This window comes from Vanacampus margaritifer, chromosome 8 (assembly GCF_051991255.1).
Source record: "Vanacampus margaritifer isolate UIUO_Vmar chromosome 8, RoL_Vmar_1.0, whole genome shotgun sequence".
Taxonomy (NCBI): Eukaryota; Metazoa; Chordata; class Actinopteri; order Syngnathiformes; family Syngnathidae; genus Vanacampus; species Vanacampus margaritifer.
Window position 1 is genome coordinate 5,660,940 of NC_135439.1, and position 26,561 is coordinate 5,687,500.

General features: G+C 38.3%; 1 protein-coding gene across 4 annotated transcripts in view; it reads right to left on the minus strand.

Moving 5' to 3' along the window:
* The window catches only part of lactbl1b (lactamase, beta-like 1b), a 44,847-nt gene that overhangs the window by 4,931 nt on the left and 13,355 nt on the right, over positions 1-26,561 (minus strand). The window contains exons 3-9 of one of the 4 annotated variants that reach the window (XM_077574224.1): positions 23,074-23,133; positions 11,005-11,087; positions 7,021-7,219; positions 3,829-3,935; positions 1,909-2,066; positions 1,140-1,387; positions 100-205 (exon numbers count right to left, since the gene is read on the minus strand). In XM_077574224.1, coding sequence (XP_077430350.1) covers positions 100-205; positions 1,140-1,387; positions 1,909-2,066; positions 3,829-3,935; positions 7,021-7,219; positions 11,005-11,064 — 878 coding nt within the window. In that variant the 5' untranslated portion in view covers positions 11,065-11,087; positions 23,074-23,133. Of the gene's footprint in view, positions 1-99; positions 206-1,139; positions 1,388-1,908; positions 2,067-3,828; positions 3,936-7,020; positions 7,220-7,382; positions 7,719-11,004; positions 11,088-15,035; positions 15,210-23,073; positions 23,134-26,561 lie in introns of those variants that run through there. The other 3 variants (XM_077574223.1, XM_077574222.1, XM_077574225.1) reach the window with 3 other exon arrangements.

Below are 26,561 nucleotides of genomic sequence, written 5' to 3' on the forward strand. Positions count from 1 at the left end.
CACACACACGACAAACAGCATTTAAAACATAATGACATAAAAAACACACATTTTTCACTTTTTTTTTTTATGACTCAAAATGGTGCAACTAAAGCTTACTTGGTTCCCGGATCGGCCACAAGCACATCGTCCTGCAGAAGGTTGATTGCTGCCTGAGTCTTCCCTTTCCAGAGAAGGCTTGTTGCCCTGAGTCTCCTGGGCAGGCCTAGCGAAAAATTAGTATGCTTGTCACAGACAGACACAAACACGTACGCAGCATCCTGTCAATATGTTGCCCTTCTTCCCTTGTTATTTTTGCGCCGTTCAATTCTTCCAATTGACGGAGCCATTAAATATCTATGATTCTCATCACGCTGGCGACGGAGGAACACAAACTGCTGTCCTGTTTTGAGGACAGGTGTCAAATATGTCACGGAAGTTATGTTATGGCAAATACTACAATCATTAGATAAAGTCAGGGTAAAGGTAGAGACGTATGCGCTTGTTAGATTGTTGGTGTCTAATCAATGTCCAAATTATGATGAATTAAATACATATTTGAAAAAAAAAGAGGACATTTTGGATCAAAGTGAAAGAAACTAGGCAATACATGTTTCATCGCATCATTGTTGTCCGATAAAAAATTAACAAATAAATTGTAATAATTAATACACTTACAATACACTTTTATAGACATATAGGGCACATAACACACTTTGGGGGTTATCGGTTGGGGCAGACCGCAGTAGAGAGCAGTGCTACGGTCCCCTGTCCGGTTTAGGTGAACGGTATGGGATTTTTTAATAGGTTTTAGGTGAACTAAAGAAAACACACACACTCGCACGCACATACACATATTCACCCACATACAAAAAAAATTTAAAATAAAAAAAAAATTACTGAATGAACAATACTGAGCTCTCCAGAAGAAAAACAAAACAAAACAAAACAAAAAAATAATATTTTTTTATATTTAAAAATAAATAAATCAATTAAAAATAAATAAATAATAATAATAATAAGTCCAGAGAAGACAAGATTCAAATACAAAATTCCAAAATGTGAGGCAGACGTTCAAATCACTAGTCCACTATGTTGCCCGTATATCTTCCATATCTACGAAATGATTGCACGTGACTGAGTTTGGGTGTCAAAAGTACCCGAAAGCTGGCTGGCCATCCTGCGCAGCGTCACCGAGGAGGAGCGTATGGGCACCTCGCCGCTGTCCAGGAAGATCAGACCGTCCGTCACATATTTTAACTCCGAGTCGCGCGTCCTCCCCATGGGGTTCTTGATGGTGAAGTTGTCCACGTACTTCTCCAGCGGGTCGTCCAGCGAGGCGATCTTGCCCTCCTCCCACAGGCGGTACAGCATCAGCGTGGGGAAGATTTTGGACAGGCTGGCGATTCTAAAAACAAGATCAAGCAAAGTTAGGAAAGCATCTAGCTTTCAACACGGGCATTGGGGGGAGGCTGGCTGACTCCAAAGTCAAGTGCGTGACACTAATCCAGCTGAGATGAAATAATTGATTCAAAGGGCTGTTGTTTCAGGAATGGCTTCACCTGTAAGTGTCAAAAGCCAGATTTAACTACCACATAGTTATGCCTATCCGGTTGACATTTTTGATGGTAATTAACTGCATGACTTCAATAGTTAACTCACGATTATTCACACATTTTATTTCTTAAATGTGTAAATGTACAATAAAAACATTTTTTTCTAGGTTTTCATACTAACAAAAGTGGAAACAATTTTAAACTAATAGAAATAGTCCAAATGAATTTTTGACGTCTATAGCCGTCAATGGCAGGGAATGAGTTAAGCATCTAATTACCTAATTATTTATAAAAAATGCAAATGCTTAAAAAAAAAAAAAAAAGCAGTGTTAAAGTATAATGTGGAAAGACTATTGCATTGTTAAGAAGTCACCTGTAGATGGTGTACTCATTAGGGGGTCCCGAGAAAGCATCTGAGCTGTTTCTTTTGCCAAAATTGCCGGTCCATAAAACAGTGTCGTTCAGGATGACTATGGCGGAGAGAGCAGGGAGGCTAATTGGATTGATGCTCTGGCGAAGCAAAACGTCCACCTGCGCGGCAGAAGACAACACATTAAGGGATGGGGAAAAACAAAACAAATTCACAACATTTTGGGATGCTAACATAATCCAAAGAAGTTGCCACTGGCCGACACGTCCTTCCAGCAACATAAGTGCACGCGTCTGCCAAGTCAAACAACACGTTCTGAAAGCTTCGCAATGACGTCATCGGCTTCCTTGTGTTCTGGAGCGGCTCGCTCCGCCGCCAGCAAAGATGGAAGGAACAAATACAAACAGATGATCGAGTGCTCACGCGCGAGCTGCGTCGTTTTCTTCGAGGGACGGACTTGGCGGGATGAGAAATTTAAGCCGTTGTGTGTTTTTAGAAATGAAAATAATGAAGAGACTGTGATGGTGAGGAAGCACAAGTTTTTAATATTTTGTTTGTCCCCCTCAATTCTTTTTGCTTCTTGGCAGGCTTTTTGAAACATTTCCAACTCAGGAGCGAAATGGTGCTTCCCTACAGAACTCTTTCTAAAACATATTCTAAAGTCCCACTAATTACAACCACTGCAACTAGCCCAATGGGGAGTTGTATTTATTTTAGGCAAGGCAAGTTTATTTGTACAGCACATTTCATACACAAAGCAACTCAATGTACTTTACACAAGGAAAGAAAATACCAATAAGCATCAACAAACACAGTAGTAAACAAAAGCAGGCTACAAAATTTAGCATAAGTTTAAAACCAAAAAAAACAAAAAACATTATTTAAACATGCTTAAAAGACTTTAATCAAAGGCGTGTGAGAAAAGCAGCATTGTGTGCAGCATAACAGCTAAATGCTGCTTCACCATGTTTACTTCAAACTCTGGATTCCACTAGTTGGCCCCAAGTCTGTAGATCTCAGAGCCCTGCTGGGTTTGCATTCAATCAGGGCTTTAATAACCGATTAATTGTTTGATTATTTTGATGATTAATTGAATTGGATGAAAAAATAACTTCCATCCCTTTTTTAAAAAAACGACACCATTTCAAATTGACACTTATCAAAAATTTTCGATCAGTTGTCAATTGATTAAACTTTGCACTTGTTTCTATGCCTGTGTGTCAAGATGCGTCTTTTACGAGGTACAAAATTTTGGGGAATGACCTACTGCACTGGCGTTTTTTTTTTTTTTTGGGATTGATCAATAATGGTGAACCCCCCCAAAAAATTGATCGCCATTCAACTTCTAGGGTGTGGCACACTTCTTTCCCCAAAAGTCATCTGGCGTAGACTCCAGCTGACTCGCGACCCGAATGAGAAGCGGTATAGAAAATGGACGGATGGACGATACAAAAAAAGTAGGATGACAAACTGAAAAAGAAACAAAAATATAGCCCTCTAAAAAATGTTTGCAAAAAAGAGATCGTTGCTATTTGCTATAAACAATTTGGGAAAATGGTGGAATCCTTTAATCTTAATTTCTTCCATCATCCCTTTGAATTTTAAACAAACCAAAATAGAGCACTCAAGAATTGTTTTCCTTTGTGCCTCGTTAAAAAAAAAACTGCTTGCCTTCAGGGCTTCCACGCTATTTTCCTCTTTCCTTCTCCCCTCCACACACCAACATGTTACTAATTTGTACTATTATCTTGATATTCTTTGATTGCAGGGATCACACTGCTGCGTGCTCCGACACTTTCTACGTGCTTAATCTCTATTCCGTGCTCCGTATCCCTCTCAGGATTAGCAGTGCAGCTGTACTGTACATCCAACACAGATACTGTACGTCACCCCCCTGTTGACTCGAATCACTCGCTCTCGTACCTTTTCCAGGGCCTCCTTCAGACCGGGAATGGGATGCTGCAGCGGAACGGGCTCGGGGAAGCGGGGACACCTCATTTCGGATTTGGCATCGTCGCCCAGCTCTTCATCTGTCCGTCACAATGAAAAATGGAGATGAGGAGGGAGAAGACAATGAGGCACGGGGCGCATGTAAGGACGCTCCCACCTGATAACTGAGAATAAAGCAGGTGGTGATTGGGGGACTTTTCAATTCTTTCCCGCCGTGCTTGCATAATGCCCGCCATTCAAGTCTCAAGATATATTTAGCATTTTGAAACTGAAAATGAGAAGATCGAATTGGGACAGGAGTTGCTCATCTTTCCACCACTGACGCATGGGGAGTGAAAAGGGTTTTCTGCCCAGATTTAGTCATAACTGTTTTAATTTATTTATTTCCTCAGTAGAACTTTTATCTGTGGATGTGTCTTTGTGAGTGATGTCGCAATTTCTGCCAAGTGTCTGTAATCAATGATGTTTTTAAAAAGTCTTATCGTCCTGGGACCTCATCAATTTCCACAACAATGGGCCTTTGTCTGTGGTTGAAGTGTCTGTAATCAATTTTTAAGGTCTTATCTCATTGGTGGGGGCTTTTGTGGTACCGCCCCTTCAAGATACTATAAAAATGTTGTGAGTCCGCTGTAACTGCGCACTTGTGAGAGGCTGCCACCATTGCTGGGACCTCGCTTGTGCCCGGAATATTCTCTAAGATAAAACCTTCGAAGGAACTGTTCACCGATCTCCAGCCTCTATTCATATAATCAACATTCTCTCTACCCGAAAGAGAAAAACGAACGCAGATTATTTTCTTCAACAAGAGCCACATGTGGGACAAGAGTTGGCGTATACGTGACGAGTTCTATTTGAGCTGTGTTGTTATTTGCGATGTTTAGATCTTGCTTAGTTTTATCACGTGAAATGTTGATTGTGATTTTCTCTCATCTTTAATGGCAACTATAGGACTACATTAAAAAGGGACAAATTATGGAAATAGGCAACGTGGTGGTCTGTTAGTTAGCATGGCCGGCTCACAGATGTTCAAGGTTCGAATATCGACTGTGAAGATGGCTTGCGTGAGTTTTTGAGGAGTACTCCGGCTTCGTCCCACCAAAAAAATTGTACATCAAACACTGAATTATTCATTATTTGTATTGCTTACCAACCCTGGTTCTCGGGGCAAACGAACCAGCCTGTTTTCCAGGTCTCCCTATTCCCAGCGTAGGTGATTATAATGACATCTCTAAAGAAGCCTGATAACGATCTTCACCTGTGTTGGAATGAGGAGACATGAAAAACACGCCCCAAGGCCCAGGGTTGAGAAATACTGATTTATAGGTCTGAATGTATGTTTAAATGGTTGTTTGTTTGTGGCGACCAGTCCACGGATTGGCCCCTGCTCAGCCACCACCCGAATGAGGATAAGTGAGATAAAAAAATAAAAAAATAAAAAACGTTTGGATGACGGTTATGGTAATAGTTGGGTCTCTTCAAGACATTTTTTGGATGGACGATGTCAATCCCGTCACGGCTCACCTGTTTTCTGAAGCTCAGCCGTGATTGGTCGATGTCATTTTCAATAAATGGCAAAATGGTTGCCCCCTAAGTTGGATAAAATCAGGTGTATTTTGCTGCTTAACTCATATTCCACAAACGCAATATTAATCAGAATGCTGTATTTAGACTTGTACACATAATTGGACAGAAAATGTTGGGATTTTAAGATGGATAATTGTCATTTCATTGCACTTTGGCATTGCAAATGTGAAGGATAATTGATTGCTTTGAATGTTTACTGATAAAGGCTACTTTTGTCACTATCCTGCGAGCATGGAGGTCTCAGAGAAAGTGGGCGTGCTTTTAGTCCGCAGAGGCGGTGCGGGGGTGAACCCGATCCTAATGACGTCAAAAAGTGCCAACAGCTCGTTTTCTCAGGTTGGGAGGGGCTGGTGCTTGGAGAGCAGAGTGACCTAGAATTTTTCATAGAGGGGCGAATGGAGGAAAACACCACTTTGGTGATGTTTTTTTATTTATTAAGAATTAGCATTTTAACGTGGCTAAAAGCTCCAAAAAGTTGATGTCTTTTTAATATTGGAGTAGGTGGAAACACCTAAGAGGATGAAAAGGGACTCACAGCTTGCGGTCTTCTTGCTAAAAAAGGTAAGACCCCGTCACGAAAATGCGATAGGGTCTATTTATGATGAGCAATGCACAATAAAACTACCACTAACTAACGTCTTTGGATGCGTGCACATCGTTGGCTTCCGTTCCGCTTTTTGCCAGAGTGGTTGACAAATCTGCAAAAACTCAGAGACTTAAATCATGCCCCTTTAACTCATTCACTGCCATTGACGGCAATAGACGTCAAAAATTCATTTGAATTATTTATATTTAACATTTTTCCCACTTTTGTAAAAAGAATGAAAACCTAGAATTTTTTTTATTGTGCATTTAAAACAGATATAAAAATTGCAATTAATCGTGAGTTAACTATTGAAGTCATGCGATTAATTACAATTAAAAACATTTAATCGCCTGACGATTAAAAAAAAAATTATTAAAAATTAGGGGCGTCAGGTGATTAAATTTTCTTATCACAATTAATTGCATAACTTCACTAGTTAACTCACGATTAATCCCAAATTTTATATCTGTTCTAAATGTACAATAAAAAAAATGCTAGGTTTTCAAAAATGTTAAACTAATAGAAATAGTTCAAACAAATTGTGGACGTCTATAGCCATCAATGGCAGTGAATGAGTTAAGGATGCACACAGCTTTATTTTTAGCACATTTTTTTTTTAGCATTCTTAGCCTGAAGAGAGTTTTGACATTTGGCGAACCCCACTGACTTTGGCACACTAAAACCCATCTGAAGACATCAAAAACTCCGTAGCCACATCAGCGGGCGGACAAAAACGCTTTAAGGCTTTAACAAAGTCCTGAGTTAGCTGAGGAAACATTTACTCGTATAATTTCGCGATTAATAAGTGGGCAATCTGCACTACGAAGGCCCAACTATTTATATGCAAGACATTGAAAAAAGCAATTCTCCATCATACACACATTTGTTTTAACATTAGAGTACACACAGATGACAGAAATTTCTCCTTGATTCGTTTTGACTGTCCAAAGCGGTTTGAGTCTGAAAGCCGTCGGAAAGGTTCAAAAGGTGCTCACCTGGCTGCACCTTTGGAAGCTGATATTGCCAGAAGAAGCATCCCGTCATCACCATGGACAGCATGAGAAAGAACACCAAACCCACTTGGCTCCATTTCACCTTCATTTTCTTCGTTTTTGTGACTTCTTGGAACTGGACGCTGGCAGCGGGAGCGGGAGGAGCCGGAGGAACAGCGGCGGCGGCGTCGGGAGGAGTTGTCTTAAATAGAAGCATACATCAGTCACTCATAAAAAAAATAAAAAAAAACTGGCACAAAAACGACTCCAATCCAAAATACAAGTGATCCACTTGGCACTCCGCACGGTACTCATCTCCCAGAGCAGGTCGGACGAGATTAACAGTGACACAGCAATCTTCTTACCACTCAATCAAGCACCGAAACATCATTCCGCTTCAGTTCCGCCACAAAGGCGATGGCGGGGTCCCATGTCGACAAAAAGCACAAATGCGGACTCTCTCGTCTGATTTCGCGGGGACCGTGCAGTAATCTTACGGCCGACGCCACTCTTTCCCCATCACAATTCAATTTCCTCTCTTGTAGCTCCAGCCTGTTGACATCATAATCCCCAGATTTGCTCCACCAAAGCGGTCGGTCAGAGGGGAACTCTTAATCTCTAATCCCTGTGAATCACTTCGCTTCAATCCAGTCTGCTGAGTGTATCCCTCAAGATGGCCGCCTTCGGCCCCACGCGGGTTCACAAGGCGCGCCATTGAACACCCCCCCCCCCCCCACACCACCACCGCCACCGTAGTTCAAGTTAGGAAATGACGGATTTCAAACACAACAATGACAACTTTGCCCATTCTTTACTCCAAGATGCGTCTTAATAGAATATTGTGGTTTTTTTTGTGGTTTAGTTCAAAAAGTGAAATTTATATTATAGATGTATAATCCCCTCCAAAAGTATTGGAACAGCTAAATTAATTCATTTATTAGTGTTGTATATTGAAGACATTTGGGTTTTAGATGAAAAGATTAATATTAGGGGTGTCAGGCAATTAAAATCTTTAATCATGATTAATCGCGTGAGTTCAATAGTTGACTCGCAATTAATCGCAAATTTTACATCTGTTCTGAATGTATAATAAAATGTACAATTCTTACTTTCATACTCTTGCTCACATAAAAAGTGTTGTTAAACTAATAGAAATATAGCTGCATCTTTTAGTCATTGATAGTCATTTCATAATTCATAAAACTGAGTTAAAATCAAAAAGATGTACTGGAATGTAAAAAACGAGTGTGATATTGATTTTGCCACAAGATGGCATAAGTGCATTTGTAAGACATTGGTGACAGCTCAGTGTATTTTTCTTTTCATATTAAGAGCTATCTAATCTTTAACATGAAGTAACTTGCGAAATTCTACACATTTTTTAAAATTGCAAAATACAACTTGACCCCAGTCTCCGCAAATATATGCATTACTATTAAATTTATTACTGCTAAATTTTGACGTGGGCGTGTCTTGTTGCGACTGGAATTCCTCCAGTACATGCTTTTCCAAGTAATCATTAATCTCGCATTAAAAAAAATGAGTGGCATTAAAAGGAACCCCGACTGTAATGACGAGTTTGCTCTATATTATTTATTTGGTTGTTACTAACATAACTATAAAAGTCATTTTTCAAAAATCATTTCCAGTTTAATACATTTTGTAGAAACTTTATTTGGACGTACACCGCCATTGTTATTTACGTCGCAACGCAATCACCGCGTAATGACGTAGAACCGAACGATGTGAAACGCAAGGTAAGCCTCCGTAGCGTTCCTAAAGGGCCGAACAAAACTCTTGAATGCATAACCCTTACTTATAACAACTGCGTCAAGCCTGCCAACTATACAAATGGTCCAGATGGCTTTGACTGGGCAAATTCCCATTTTCCATATCTCTAGATTCGATAAAAACCCAGTGGCCAAAACAAACATCAACATGACCAAACAATGAAATCTTAACCATACAAACGGGACCCAATTGCAATACACCAGGCAACAGATTAGTTCAAATTGACTTTAATAAATTGAATAACTGCCAATAATGCGACAACATATGCGTGAATAGCAACGCAGTTAACATCAAAGTCCAGATAGAGTCTTTAAAGATTGGGGAAGAGATTTGGAACCAGGTCATTTCTTTGACTGCCAGACGTTTTCAGAAAAGGGATGCCGTGGGTGCCAGCCGATTTAAGCATTTTGACTGATCTTTCAAGGTCCACAGAAAATTATGTGTTTGGACTATGGAAACACACATGCTACCAAATGAAAGATTGGACTCTCATCTTTCATCAGAAAAAAAAGTTTGTTTCTACCTTATTCCGTTTTTGAGTAATCAACAATAGAAAATGGTTAGTTTCACCTCTGTTTTGAAACAAACGTCTTTTAACGTCTTTGGCACTCCTCCATAGGATTTTACTAAACGTTATTTAACGTTTTTTGGCAGTCAAAGAGTTAACGCACATTAATCTACAGAAAGTAGGACAGGGAAACTCATACAACTAACAAAACACCAAATAGCCTTGGGGAGAAGCAAACGTGCTAAGTTGAAGCTCAGGGGCAGATCAGTCCACAGAAATGCACTGAACCGACTTGAAGCAGCGCGTATCAAAACAATCTAGCAACGAGTGAATCATCAGCAGATCCTTAAGTAGGTGGGCGGGACTGGGTGGCGAGTGCGGGCGTGGCGTTTGAAAAATTCCCATTATTCACGTCTCTAAGCCGGATGCCGCGTGTCAAATGCAAGGCGGTCTGTGGCGGATGCGGCAAAGCAATCAAGTCGAACGCCTTGCATGTAGTTATGATCAAACAATGAAATCCTAACGATAGAAATGGCGCAGATGGTTTTCACTAAGGGATTGTCGTTATTCATGTCTGTAATCCGGATTTAAGTTAGTCGTCTCATCACGGGTTGCAATGACCATATCTTCCCTGAAGATGACTTTCGTAGCCCTGTACTCGCAGGTTTGATACAAAATTACATGTGACCTAATTAACTCATTCACTGCTATTGACGGCTATAGGCGTCAAAAATTCATTTGAACTATTTCTATTAGTTTAACATATTTTCAACTTTTGTTAAGAGTATGAAGACCTAGAATTTTTTTTAATTGTACATTTAGAACAGATACAAAATTTGTGATTAATCGTCAGTTAACTAGTGAAGTCATGCAATTAATTAAAATTAAACATTTTAATCGCCTGATGCAATTTAAAAAAAAGAAGAGAAAAGATTATTAAAAATTAGGGGCGTCAGGCGATTACAATTTTTAATCGTAATTAATCGCATGACTTCATTCGTTAACTCACCATTAATCACACATTATATCTGTTCTAAATGTACAATTAAAAAAATTGAGGTTTTCACACTCTTGTTAACAAAAGTGGGAAAAAATGTTACACTAATAGAAATAGTTCAAATGAATTTTTGACGTCTATGGCTGTCAATGGCAGTGAATGAGTTAAAATGTTTACTAAACAAAGAGCACGTTTTTGTTGAGGATTTGCCTGTGGTTGAAAAAAAAGAAGACTATTAAAAATTAGGTGCGTCAGGCAATTATTTTTTTTAATTGTAATTAATTGCATGACTTCACTAGTTAACTCACGATTAATCACAAATTTTACATCTGTTCTAAATGTACAATATTTTTTTTCTAGGTTTTCATACTCTTGTTAACAAAAGTGGGAAAAAATGTTAAACTAATAGAAATAGTTCAAATGAATTTTTGACGTCTATAGCTGTCAATGGCATTGAATGAGTTAATTCAAAAAAATAATCTCGCTACTATATTGAATTTGATGTTCCTGCAATTTGCCGGGGGCTTTATCACAAGATATTAGTGGTTAGTGGAAAAGCTCACTCCCAGAAGGAAAATGTGCAGGTGTTGATCCAGGTTACGTAACCTATGAGAAAACAAACACACACACACACACACACACACACACACACACACACAAACGCGCTTTTTTTAAAAAAAAATTTTTTTACCTGCGCTTGCAGCCCATCCACGGTGGCCTCCCTGAGGACTTTACTCCCGGCCTTGCCCATGGTTCCAACTCGCTGCCGGTGACCTGACACAAAAACACAAATGAGGCCTGATTTGCATTTGCTCTGCATTTGTGCAACATGGCGCTTTTCACAGCATCACGCACATGCCAGCGAGTGCCACCTCACCCCCGTGTCATCTGACATATAACAAGGTAACAACACCAACGGGGGAAAAAAAACCCCACAACCGGATGAGTCGCTGCAACCGCATGACACTTTGATGATTGTTTCAACGGCAAATAAGTCCCAGTATAAGAAAAAACAGTGAGTATCTAATAATTTTTACAAAAAAAAAAAACATGCAACCAAAAATAAAAGACACCGTTTCCGAAACACATCCTGGTGCTCATAATTTAGTAACATGTCGCTCGAACGTCATCTTATTCCGGATATTGCAAATCCAATATGAGCCAGTATGCGCAGGTGGAAAGAAAAAAAAAAAAACATTATTGCATTTTTCTTTTTATTGACCATTTATTTGATTGCTGGAAAAAAAAACGCACGCTAGAAATAATGCCGGCAGACACTTTTGATGAAAATATCCCATGAATCCACTTTAGACTACAATGCTGTTTAACACACGATTAGCTCAATCCCCAGAAGCCATAAAAAATAATGTATCAAAATTATATATATATATATATATATAAATAGTAAAATCCTGATTATTGAGCATCAACTTGCAAGGCACTTAGTTTTCTCTTTGGCTTTTTTTATTGATTGATTTTTTTTTTATAGCCACTAGAAGGCTGCCTTCCAATGTCAAATGGAGAGCAGTTTAATTGTATTTTAGTTTATGATGATTATTTTTATAATCATTTATTTTATTACACTTATAGAGATGATTGGGAGCCCTGCTGCCAATAACAAAAAAAAAAAAAAAAAAAAAAAAAAAAAAAAAACCTGAGACAGGAAATGGATCACTGAGGTCGCGAAGGTTATAACTTGACAGGATTTGACATGAACATGGTTTACCGCATCAGTTTTAGGACCACACTGTAACATTATTATTATGAGTCTCTACTATTTTCTTTTTTTTTCTGGAGAGCTCAGTATTGTTCATTCGGTAATTTTACCGATTTGTCATCATCATTGCTCTCCTTTATTTATTTATTAAAAAATAAATAAAAAATTAAAAAATTTTTTTTTTTAGATGTGGGTGAGTATGTGCGTGTGTGCGTATTCATTAGTTCACCTAAAACCTATTAAAAAATCCCTACTATTTTCCATATAAACTATGATATGCTTACCGTGTATTGCAAGTTTTTGGTAAATGAAATGGAAATGAACCTTAATCAGTGCAATGTAAAAAAAACTTTGAGCTTCAGAGGGAGTCCATTTTTTTTTTACAATGTAAAATGGATGCAACATTGTGGAAAGAAACAAACATTTACATTGGCAGGTGTACACACGCATGAAACAAAAACTGTGCTAAGGTCCAGCGCATGTGGAAGGTGAAATCATATCGCACGTTTTGAATCCTTTCACGGTTGCTGACGGCGGGTGGTGCGATTCGGCTGATCTGTGCTGACGGCGCGAGGGCACACCTGGCCCATATACGCGAAACGATTTCCCGACGTCTGCATATGTATACTGCATTGCAACAACAGCTGAACGTCGTCATTGAATCATAAAACGTTGCGGGAAAAATATTGTACTACAATATGGCATATGTCCAGCAATGCAGGTTTTCATGGCAACATTTTGACGCTAGAAAAAAATCATTAGCTGTACTACATCAGTTTATATAACACCAATCTACACCCTGCATCACAAAAAGAAACATGGCACATTTGCTGCAGGTTGCAGCACGTTTGAGATTTGTTTTTGTCATCGGGAGTTGTAGAAGTTGGCCAAAAATGACTTTCGCAGTTCCTCGTGGGCTGGCAGTAAAGATTCAAATTTGTACAAAGTGTAGCAATATCGTCGACTCCCCAAAGTCCCGCAACATTGTGAAATGAAAAAGCAAACAATGCTATAAGTGTTTGGCGCGTTTCAAACTCAAGGTAACTCAAAATTAAAAAGTACAAACAAAAGAACTGACGTCTAAAAACAAAGCACGGAAATAAAAGCATTTCTCCGCTAGTGGAAGAGAAACTTACAAGGGCCAAGTTATGGCCTGCCAATCCACATACTTTGCGATTGCGAAGTGAAACGGAACAATCATGACAGCAAAAGTCAAGGTACCTCTATGTACGAGGGAACGGCAATATCGTGATATCGTGTTATTAAATTTGCCACGGTATTGTCGGTGGCTTGTCATGATATTAAAAGCAGCGCATCTGTTAAAAATGTGAGGTTGTATTATATTTGCACAGTTCCAGCACCCTCTGGTGGTTAGTTTATTAGCGCAGTTTAATTTGAACTAGAAATGTTTTGGCCACCCTGGCTGAACACAATATTTGGCTTTTTTTTGTCAATATGAGTTATTTTTGTTTACAAAATTGTGTTTTTTTTTTATTACAGCATTATGTGAATCACCCCCCCCCCTTTGTTTTCTTTTCTTCTGGAGAGCTCGTATTGTTCATTCGGTATTCATTAGTTCACCTAAAACCTATTAAAAAAATCCCACACCGTTCACCTAAACCGAACACTTCCAGCCAGAGTCGTGAGGCCGTCAGGAGACCCGAGGAAGGACCAAAGAAAAGAAAGGAAAGTTTAAAAAAACAAAAACAAAACTTTTTTAATCGTGCCAACCACTCCACAATATCGTGATAATTGTTGTATTGTGACATTTGGATATCGTTACACCTTAACTTAACTATGTATACATGCGATCCATTCCCCAAACCCAATTGTTGCATGTACTGTCATAATTCAAAAGCTGATGGCGCAGTTATTCTCAAATTGTGGAAAGAGTACCACTCGTGGAACGTGGGTTTCCTCTAGTGGTACCCAAAAGAATCACTGTTCAGATACAGCCTGTTGAATTTAACTTCTATTTATGGATTTATTTATTTGTATTATTTTATTTAAAAAACACACAAAAAAACATGTATATATATATATATATATATATATATATATATATATATATATATATATATATATATATATATATATATATATATTCATATTATTATTTTTATATATATATATATATATATATATATATATATATATATATATTCTTCTTCTTAATATATATATATATATATATATATATATATTCTTCTTCTTAATATATATATATATATATATATATATATATATATACTTCTTCTTAATATATATATACACTCTTCTTCTTAATATATACAGTATATATATATATTCTTCTTCTTAATATATATATATATATATATATATATATATATATATATATATATATATATACACAAAAATAAAAAAAACATTTAAAAAATAAACTTAACTTTTAGTTGCATTTAAACTTTACGAAAGGTTTGTTTTTAGGTGGAAGTTCCGGTGTAAAAAGTTTTAGTGTATATGAATAATTGATTGCTATGAGAATTTAGTATTTCCACACGGTGGACCAAAACACAGTCTGATCTCCGCTGATCACACAATAAACTACATGCTCTCATCGAACTGAGCACAGCACGCGTATTATTCTCATCCTATGCCGTCCAATGATTATGCACGAACCCGTTGACCTTTGCGATTCCCATGCATCATTCAAGTTTAATGCACCATTAAATATTTATCGCAAGTGCATGTCGCAAATCTTGCCCTTGATGAGCCCACAACGGACGGCCGGTCAATCGATACGAGGAGTTATGTAATCATTTAGCTCAGCATCATAATAAACGTGGTTTCTAGACCCGGAACGATCACACTTAGAATAGAACAATAATAACCAACACTTTCACTGTGACAACCCAGCAATATAATAAGCAGGGCTGTGCACAAGCACGTTACATAAGCCTCATAATGAGTCAAACGGCAATTTTTTGTATTTATTTTTTTAGGCCACGAGTCGCCCCACGGTCATTTGCTCCATGTCCACTTACCTCCGGATGTATCGGTCACACTTATTTTGGGTCCTTATCGACACAGAGACGTGAAAAAAAAAGAAAAGAAGAAGAGAGATACTCCACTTTGCTTCTGTTCCGACTTTGGGAGCTCGGGACGGTCTCCTGACAGATGTTGGTATCATAGTTATGACTAAATCCGACTTGTATCAAACCCAGCATTCTGGATTAAGCAGCACAGCCAATGGCCACATCTGCCATTGCACTCAAATAGGTGCCCTTTTACTGTGAGTGTGTGTGTGCGTGTTTTCATTTTATATTTTGGGATGACAAGTTGAGTGAATGAAAAAAACAACAACACACGCACGCACGCGCACACACACACACACACACACACACACATGCGCACGCGGTTTACCAGCCAGGCAGAGATTATGTTACATTAATGATGTGAATTTGCATGGTGGCGTACTACAAAACATACGCCGGGAAATCTTGGTTTCATCAGATTATTAAATCTTGTTTCTCACAGTTTGGAGTGATCCTTACACGTAAACACTGGAGGGTGCTTTACCAAAGAATTTTAAAGTAGGGCTTCAAGACAATGATAGGGTGTCAACATATTAGGTAATTAGGCTTTCAAACAAGGACTAGTGTATTCAATTAGTGCTTAAACTAAGGCTTGATTTTCAAGCCTTGGAAAAGTTTTCAAACAAGGATGAGAGTTTCTAGCTAGAGTTTTAAGTCAGTATTTGGGTAGCAAATTGAGATTCAGAATTTGGGTTGTAGGTCTGCTTGAGTCTCAAGGTAGGGTTACAAGTAGGGGTGGGAATCTTTGAATGTCTCACGATTCGATTCGATTCCGATTTTTGGGTCTGCGATTCGATTTTCAATTAGGAACGATTTTTGATTAAAAATAATTTTGCTTGACAATGATTTTTGCAAGGAATTGTAATGATCTGACTCGCTAATGCTAATTAGCGCGCTACTCGCGGCACTTTTATCACTCAAAAGAACGGCTCCACGCTGAAAAAAACTAACTTTTATTGGAATAACTTGATCGAGACTTTTTCCTTCTACTCTCTAATGTGGCTACAACTTAACAATATATTAGACCGCGTGTAACCACACTGCCCCTCAGTGGCCAAACCGGGTACAACATAAACAGCGCTCCAAATAAAGGCACACACAGACAAAGGCAAGACAGTATAAAATGATTTAAATAAAATCGATTTTGGGACATTTAAAATCGATTCTGAATTGTATTAAATGAGAACCGCGATTCTTATGAGAATCGATTTTTTTGGCACACCCCTAGTTACAAGTAGAGCTTTTTAATCAGATTAATTACATCCTAGAATTTTGATTAATCACGATTAATCGCTTAATAAAAAAGCCAAATTTGAAGAACACCGGTTATGTGTTATATCTTTTGACGTTATGAGGACGACTTCAACATTTTTGGATCCACTGCACATGCTCATCCCCCTCTTTTTCTAATCAGTTAAATACTTGCATAATTTAAAATGGAAAAAAACGAAAAATGAACAAATATTCTAAATGTGATATGCAAACATTTATTAAATGCTTTACTTTTATGCACGTAATTATGTTTATTACTCAAACACAACCTGTGCTACCGTAAACATAGCATTCCGCTGTCACGCTAAAGGATAATCTATGGTCAAAACTAATCTGTTAATTCGTGATTAATGCGATCATTTTTTGTGATTAATTATTCAGTTAACGCTTTAATTTTGACAGCACTATTCACAAGAAAAGACAAGTTTCAAATGTGGTTTAAAAGTAGGTTTCCAAGCAAAGGTGGGGTCCTCAAAGTAGGTTTGAAGCCAAGGTTAGGGTTTGAAATGATGGTCAATTGTAGGTTTTTAAACCTGGGTTAGGGTCACAAAGTACAGTTTCAAACCAAGGTGAGGTCACAAAGTAGGATTTCAAGCTAAGGTTAGGGTTTCACATTAGGGTTAAGAGCAAAGGTTAGGATGCCATGGTAGGGTTCAAACCAGGGTTAAGGTTTCAAGTTGGGGCTCAAAAGTAAGGATTGAAGTTTGGGTTATGGTCTTGAAGAAATGTTTTTTAGGATTTCAAAGTAGGGTTTCAAGCCAAGGTAATGGTTCGATGTCTGACTGGACCTACGTGCAGGGGGTGAGTTCGGAGGGCTCAGGCTGTCCGGTTGCCCGCGGCAACGACCCTACTCGTGACCGACACGCTATGGCGCCTCGGCGGGAGTCGCTTTAGGAGCGTGACGCTGTGAATTTAATTTAGCCTACAAAAAACTAATTGACTGCTCTTGTGCACTTTCACCAGAGAATTAATATGCGGGCTACACACACTTAAGTGCAACGCGGCGGCTTAGTGTGCAGAAGCACGGGCTTAACGCAAGCTGGCGCGTTCAGTGGCTCTCATGTGCAAGATCTGTCCACTCCAACATGTGTGCCTTTGCGTGCCATGCAACCAAACCAATAGCTTACTTCGTTCAACATTCTTACAGTGTGATTATTATCAGTGCATAAAAGAACACGTGGGATTGCAAAGTGCAATGAATCGCCTTCTCGTTCCCTCCTCAACATTGTCGCCACGCTGAAGCCATCTCCATTTAATTAATGCTGCATAATGTATGCTCACATACTGTATATATATATATATATATCTATATATATATATATAAGGGTAAAACCTTTTCCATTATTATACTTGCTCACTAATTTGTAATCCTGGCATGAACTGGGCAAAGCTACACTTGTTTTTACCCACAAATGACAGCAGCTGCCCACTGCGCCTTTTACTTTTAATGACCTTGTCTCGAGATAATAAAAATAGGAGACCTTTCCTTTCCTTTCTTTTCTTTGGTCCTTCCTCGGGTCTCCTGACGGCCTCACAACTCTGGCTGGAAGTGTTTGGTTTAGGTGAACGGTATGGGATTTTTTTTTTAATAAGTTTTAGGTGAACTAATGAATACACACGCACGCACACACATACACATACCAAATAAAAAAAGAAATAAAAAAAAGAAAAGAAAGCAATGATGATGAAATGTCAAATCGGTAAAATTACCGAATGAACAATACTGAGCTCTCCCAAAAAATAATAAAAATAATAATAATAATAAAATTAAAAATTAAAATTAAAGTAAAATAAAAATAAAATAAAAATTAAAGTAAAAAAATAATAATAAAAAAATAATGAATTAAATAATAATAATAATAATAAATACAATTTAAAAAAACAATACAAAAAAAATAAACAATAAAAATAAATAAATAAATGAAATAAAATAAAAATAGGAGACCAACAACATTTTCACACTTTATAGAGCACTTCACAGCGGTGCCATGAGATCGAAGTAAACTGAGTGGAGAGGTTTTTGAGATACGAGCCGTTATTTGGCCGATATTTAGCTTTGGCTTGAGATACAAACACTGTATGGTGGCAGTAAACTCAACTCAACTCAACTCAACAAAAAGCAGCATTCTAGGAAACAGACTCAATACATCCCCTCATAGGACCCCTAAGTTGAACTGTCCAACAACATGCCTGATGTAAATTAGCGCACCAAAGTACCCCTTAGTTGTCAAACAAACATGGCGGCTATGTATATTATAAGTTCTCTGAACTTCTACCTGCTTCTTTTGAGTACCACTTTGTATAACTTTTGTTGTAATTGTTTTTGTTTCTTTTAACTTGATGCTTCTCAAATAAATGGGTGAAAAAAGTGTTTCATATGGTGTGCTCCTGAGTTAATGTATCAGATGAATGTAATTCCATTTATACATTTTTTTTTCAGTACTGAATGACTCAATTAGTCAGTCAAATAATGTATGTTTACAGTTTAAATACGGATACCATTATTTTTAAATTTCAGGCAAATTTATGCACTTTAAAGCTTTTCTCTTACACACTAACAAGGCATGTTAATAAAGTTATTGTTTTCCTTTTCTTTTCTTGAATAATATTAAGGATCCAACGTCATTTAATTTCTTTGAGTAGCAAATACTGACCTCTACAGGACAAAATAATATTGCATCAGTGCATGTGAGGGTTTCTTTTCCCCTCATAACAATATATTGCTTTATGCGAAATGTCAGTTGAATTATAAAATCAACCGCAATTAAAAAGTCAAATTCAATCTCATACCATTTGACCCTGGGTGAGACAAACTTGAAGAAGAAACTGACTGACATAACAGTGTCATGTCATCACCACTAGGTGGTGCCAGAGTTGCGTCATTGTTTTTAAACTCTGTGTCAGGCAAGAGAGAGGCGCTTCTTAAAATGTCCATATAATAAGTCAGAAAGCTGTCTGTGTAATTAATAAAAATGCAGCTCCAGGTATGAGGAAATGAAGGGCCACCTCACAACCTTACTATGATGTCACGCAGCTTGCCAACTTTTTTTGGTCTGAGGGACGCTCAGAAAAATTGAAGGGTCAAGGAGGCCACTTTGCCATTTTATGACTTATTTATTTTTCTTAAATGTGCTAAACTGCGCTCCATCAAGCAATTATAATTTGAATAATTGCTGTCTCAACTTTCTGTTTTTGTCCATATACCCATACATTTCCCCAGGCTAGTAAGCTAGCAATGGTCAAAACGAGGCTCTCAGCCTTGTTAGCTAACTGTTCGTTAGCCGAACAGAACTGGTTCTTCATTGGAATTGTTGTGGAGATATACTGTAGTTTATGTATGACCTTACAAGTTTATACTTTTTAAAAGGATGCCAAGAACAGAGTAAAATGATCTCCTCTCAAACAAAGCAAATATTTGCTTATAAACGGCCATCGGCTGTAAGGTTTTGGGGTGGCCTATTTCTAACTCGTTCCAGCAGCTTTCAATACAGCTTTTGCCTGCTTACAATATGTTGTTCTGGCACTACATCTGATCCGCATAAAAAGCGCCTTGAGATAACTTCTGATGTGATATGGTGCTATATAAATAAAACTGGCGTGGATCGACCAATGCTTTGGTTCTAAATTCAATAGCCACGTTGGCTCATGAATGGCATTTGTTGGCATTCGCATGACATTTCTGAGAATTGCAAATTTGGCAGATTGTGGTCATATGTACGGCCGGGTAGAGTTAGAGATTTGCAGTCAAAGCATGATGGACAGACCGACACAAAAAGGACACTCTGAATCATTCTGCCCGTGGCGAGCGAGCAGCCATCTTGCAGCAGGGAGGGAAAGTGGGAAATGAATAAGACAAACAAAAAAAAACATGTTGCCATGGGGCATACAATTACAACAGCGCTCTGATCCTTCATGTTTTTCTCATTTGCTTTTTTGGAACTCCGCAAACGCTCTCAAGTATCCATCGAAGGTCAGATAGGATAATATAACTAGCAGTGCAGTTGGAGGCCTGTTATTAGGGCAAACACGCTTAAGCTTCTCAAACCTCAAGTTCCAGAGTTTTTTCCTCTTTCTTTCTCTTTCAGTTATCGCTACAGAGGAGTTGGAATGTCAGATGATGAAGAACACATTGATAACTTTTCTTTTGGTCAAAAGTGTCTCGGTTCTTTTGGTGTTCACATTGCAATGATCTTAGTCCAGTTTTGGTCATTCTATTGTATATAAAAAAAAAATCGACTTATTTTATATCCATCAATGAAGTAGCGAGGCTATGTATACTTTGTTGACTAATACTGTATTTTAGTATCTCTTCTGAATATTTATTATTCATTTCTAATATCTGTAATTTTTATTTAATATTTGTATATTCATTTTTATTATTGCTATTATGATTTTTATAATACATCTTTCATCCCTTTAGTTGCGTACTTTCATACATGGTTTTAATTTGTTCAATTTTTTTGGTCAGGGATTTTTTTTCTAATTTTGTATTATTTTCATTTGTATTATATTGTCAAATATATGTTTGCCAATATTTGTATTATTCTCAACCATGTGTCCAATATTATGGATTATTCTCAAAATATATTTTGTGAAATATTTTATATATTTTTCTTTTTCAAATTAACCTTTCCTTTTTCTGTGTAAAGGTTCTGTGATATTTGTTTGTCACTTCTCACCAAATTTTTTATTTTTTTTTAAAGGGAATTTGTAAAAAAAATAATTTCATATTCATTATTTTTGTTACAGCCAACACAATTAACCATGGCGTATTAATGCAACTACTACACAATAAAATGGTGCAGAGAAATGTTACTTTATGGGTCCAGGTATTTTGTGACCCTGTGCATTGGAAACTGAACCAAGCTCTACTGCTCGCTGGAAACGGGTCTCTATACAGTAAGATAATATTTGTGACGTAGTAGGCTAACCTCTTTACAATCAAGTACGAGACAGTTACTTGTGTACGTGCGTGTATGTGTGTGGCATTGACGGGTTACTCGCTGAGGGTGTCAACAACAATCAGCGGGTACCGTTACATTGTGGTGTGAAAAACCTCGTCTCTTTCGCTTCTCCTCCCCGACCTCTGACCTATTTGCACTCTTGTGGAGGGTGTTACGGGCATGTGGATGCGTCGCTCTCAACCAACCGCCGGCCTATGTAGGTCAGGCGATGGCCCTCGGTGTCACCGCGCGATGTAAGAATACGACTAATTGTGTTTCACGGGATGCTGCCTCGACGGGGGCAAATTCCATCTGTTGCCAAAGCTTCTTCATGCTTCATGCCTGTTTAGCCATTCATATGGTTTCCATTCGTTACTCGTTTTCTGACAGGCCTTACATGACAGGCACGCAACTCAACGCACTTAAGGGTGACATGACTAAACAAGCACTTTCAACTTCTTAAACTTTCCGACTTGGGGGGAGAAACACTCAGGGAGTACAGGGATGGCAATGGGGAAATGTGATTGGACACCAAAACTAAGTGTTTTCCCTGTCAGCCGTACCCATCTACAGGGTTACGATACGATATGATATACTTTTATTTTCCCCGTGGGGAACTTTTTCCTGGACTCCGTCCAGCTGCAGTTTACAGTAAAGAGAAAACAACAGAATAGAAAGAGATAAAATTAAAATTAAATAAATAAGAAGTCCTTACTTTTCCTATGGCGGCGATGTAATCCCGACTTGTATGCAAGTCGAAAGTGCATCACTCGTCATGAGTATGCGGTGCATATGTAAGCAGTAAAGCATACACTAAACTAAAGCATAAAGCGTGTTTTAAGCATGTCATGCTGCTCTCGCTCTCTCGTGATGTTCTGCAAGAGTGAATTCCACTGATTTATTGGATCCGAGTGCGGATGTAAATGTACTAATATTCACATATATAACTACGGTTTTACATAATCATCTGAATTGCTTTGTGTCCAAGCAAAATATTAACTCATTCACTGCCATTGACGGCTATAGACGTCAAAAATTCATTTGAACTATTTTCATTAGTTTTACACTTTTTCCACGAGTATGAAAACCAAATTTTTTTAAAAGTACATTTTAGAACATATATAAAATTTGTGATTAACCGTGAGTTAATTATTAAAGTCATGTGATTAATTACAATTAAAAAAAAATTATCGCCTGACGCATTAAAAAAAAAAAGACTATTAAAATACTTGGCAATTTAAAAAAAAATTGTAATTAATTGCATGACTTCACTAATTAACTCACGATTAATCACAAATTTTATATCTGTTCTAAATGTACAATTTAAAAAAAATCCCGCTTTTGTTAACAAGAGTGTGAAAACCTCAAACTAATATAAATAGTTCAAATGAATTTTTTACGTCTATAGCCGTCAATGGCAGTGAATGAGTTAAAATGTTTACTAAACAAAGAGCACGTTTTTGTTGAGGATTTGCATGTGGTTGAAAGCTGGCAATGTAGTGGGCGGTTAGGCAGGGCTGGACTGGCCAACTGGCGTATAGGGCAGATGCTCGGTGGGCCAGCCTCTTTTGGGGCCGATGCATGCAGTGATTTTTTTAAATTATTATTTTCTTACATTTTACCCCTAGAGACTGGCCCAAAATTGAGAGGGACCAGTCCGTTAATCCAAGTCGAATATATAGATAGCAAACTGAAACATCATTAATAAACATCAGTGGCAGAACTACATGCTAGGCAGGAGTCGGGCTGGGCAACAACCAGTCACAGCTCACCTCGCCTGGGACCTGAGCAACATTGATGTCATCTTCAGCAAATAGCAAAATGGCCGCCCCCTGAAATGGATAAAAATGGCTGGATTTTGCTTGATAACTCTTATGCCACAATTTTAATATGAATCAAAAAGCCATGTTTAGACTAGTGAGGTCACATATAACATTATTGTCAAGAAATGGTTAAGGTTGACTTCCATTTTAACATTTCAATGTGACTTATGTTCATCAGAAAGCAGTTGTGACTAGGAAGTGACAGATCAGGGCCACGTGCAAGTTCAGCGCCGCAGCGCGTAGAGCGTCGACAGCTTGACGGCTATCGATTCTCCTGTCGGCAGCTTTTGCGTCGACCTCTTGAGGGCTCAGTGGCCTTAACAAGTGGCCACGCTGAATGAGGAGCCACTTGGTTGAACAGTCTTGTGCGCTAATCTTCACACAGCCCCGTGGTGAAACGGGGCACGTTCAAGAGGGAAAGTGTCATTTGAACTGGCCTTCACTTGAGACCAATACTGCGTTTAGAAGAAGAAAACTATGAGGTCAGGAATCTCAGACCTCTAATGAAAAAAAAAAAAAGTGCCACTCCAAGTCAAGTCAAAAAGTACAAACATTCTTGTGTGCGCTAACAAATGCTAAATACATTAGCATGACACGGAGAGAGCAACGCACACACTTTGAACATGGTTGCTAGTGCATGTTATTTTATGAGGACTTTAAATTCATTGCGGAGGCAAAGCACCTTATTCTGCACATCCGCTTGGGTGGTAGTCCCGACTGTGCTACTTCTAAATGCACGCAAGTGGGAAGGTTTAGTTTTTAAAATGTTTTCTTTTCCCCACCTCTCTCCTCATGTTGGCATACACTAAGCGCCTTTTTTCCCGCTGCGGCTAACCATAAAAAATATTTGGTGGGTGAGCAAAATGTTCACATTATTTGGAACAATATAGCCACTTCGAAGGTTTTTTTTTCCTAGATGTCAACTAGTGACCTTTTTCTGGCTGTGTGGAGATGATTAAGGCCTGAGCACCCGACTGAACAGGAAGTCAGCAATTTTGGTTTGAGGCAGACATTTTGGTGAAATTCCAGGGCTCGTACTTTGATAACTCCTCTTGGGGAATGTGACCGTCTATCTGAGACAGATGGACGGCACTAAATGGCAAAGCGTTTTTGCCTGCTTTATCAAATATTGGTGCATTATGGCAAAGTCTGATGATCATTTTGAGGACGGGACATGGTAAGTAGTTCAGAAGTAATTTTAAGATGATTTTTTGTTTTGCAGATCTCCAGGATTAGCCTAAATTAAGAACAGGATAAGTGACACGTGAAATAGATTGGAAATTAGGTTTTTATTATTCTTGCTTCTTTGCAAGACTATACCACAAGTAAATAATTGACCTACACAACATTTGGTATCATTTTGGTACCTATGCGGCTATTTCAGTTAAATTTCATAAATCTAAAAATAATTGCAGTGGGGACAAAATCTGGTACGAGGTAGGTAACTATGAAGATTTGCGATTTAGTGCAAATTAAAATTGTTGAGCCTTGAAAGAGGTCTGTGCCCCACTACAGTACATGTCTTGTGTTTCTTGGCTGCAATTATTTGAATGCGTATTACTAGCTGAATTAAAAAAAAAAAAATCACTAACCAGCACCGTTGTGAGCCAAGGAAAACCCGCCCGATTGTAGACTCAAGAATTTTCCCCAGGCTTGATTATTTTTTTCCTGTATTGTAAAAAATCTAATATACAAGATGTGGTTATAAATTGAATGAACATGTATAACCTGGTGCTGATATGAATAATGATTTATGTCCTTGGCGGAGGTCTGCCCTCTACTTTCCATGGTGTTCAAACTTTTTCCTCCCAAAGCCACACACAGAAAAATCTATGGAATTTGTAGTATATGCCCCGGGTCGCTTAAAAATGGACAGCAGGCCACTAATTTGGACCCCACTGAGATGCTTCCGCTCGTGGGTTTAGTTCCTGATACTTTTTTCACCAAACTTAATAAAAGGACATATCTTCTTAAAATAGTCGCCTAAGTCATTTTTTCAGATTTTTTAGGAAACACCAAAAAATGTAACCAGTTGCACCACGAGGAGATGATTTAGGCAAAAAATTTTTTTTTTTGCAAAATAATGACTTAGGTAATTATTTTAAGAGGGTGACAATATGGATAGTGGAGCCAATATACAAAAGTGCATCACAAAAGTGAGCAAAACCCACAACAATTTATAACAATTATTTTAACAAAGCTTTTCATTGGACATTGCTGAAGAAATTAGGCTTTGGTACAATCTGGACCGTTTCACATAGGGGTGTACTCACTTTTGTTGCCAACAGTTTAAATATTAATGACTGTGTGAAGAGCAATTTTGAGGGGATTGCAAATTTACTGTTATACAAGTTGTACAATGACTGGTTTATAATGTAGCAAAGACTTTTCTTGAGTGTCACATTTCAAGACTATAATTGTTTTTTTCTTTTTAATGACTATTTATGTAAAAATCTTTATAGCAAGGGTCTGCCCACTACTGAGTGCTTGTTGTAGCTGCAGAACAAAATGGATGCTACGCTTTTAGTGCCCTCCGGGGGCGCTCTGAATCTGTGCAGGTCCTAGCAATACGGCCTTGGGAGAGAGAGATGGTGCACATTAACCACTCTTGGGTCCTGTTTTTTTTTTTTTTTTGCATTCTCCTTGCCGGATCAGTGTATCTATCTGGGGCCGGCATCCTGAGTGCAGCGAGCTCCCTTGTTCCAGATATTGAATTACTCATGAAACATTTGCCCAGCCTGCGGGCCCTGTTGCTGCGAAACCTCCACTTAGCCCCTGAAATGTCCCCCGAGAGTGTAGCTTGTGTCACCTCTCCCAAGAAAAGTCAATTTTCCCAATTTAAGAACAGGACATAAGAGGCGGTTTCGGCTCGCATTAGCGTCACGACGCGTCAACTCTTGTCGCCTCCGTGCCGCCGTACCTGCCGCCTTCACCGTGACCGGAGAAGTGCTGCTGTGCTACGGACAAGCAGCCTGAGAGCTCGAACGTTGTACGACACAACGTGAGAGAGCAAGAGAGGCTGGAAATGAAGGGGGGAAAAAAGGAAAAAGGCCAATCGCTCATGCTGTGTTAGCTTGAGTGAACCAGAAAGCTCTGCAGCGCGAGCTCAGTGAACCCTAAAGTTATTTTAAAGATACAGCGGCAGAGTTCAGCGGGACAATATGAGAACGAGAGTGTGTCCAGACCGATTGGACTTGACGATCCCTTTTGACGATGGCTGTTTTATTCACCTCCTGTAACCCACACATTCAACTTCTTTGTGTACCATAGCTAAAACAGATGCCTTATCTTTTTAAATTTTTTTTTAAATATATATATACACACACATTGACATTTACATCTTTTGAAGACAAAATAAACAATTCATTTAAACTATAAGTCTATGCATTCCGTTCTGATTAAATGCATATACATACATTTTCTAATTTCCATGTTCA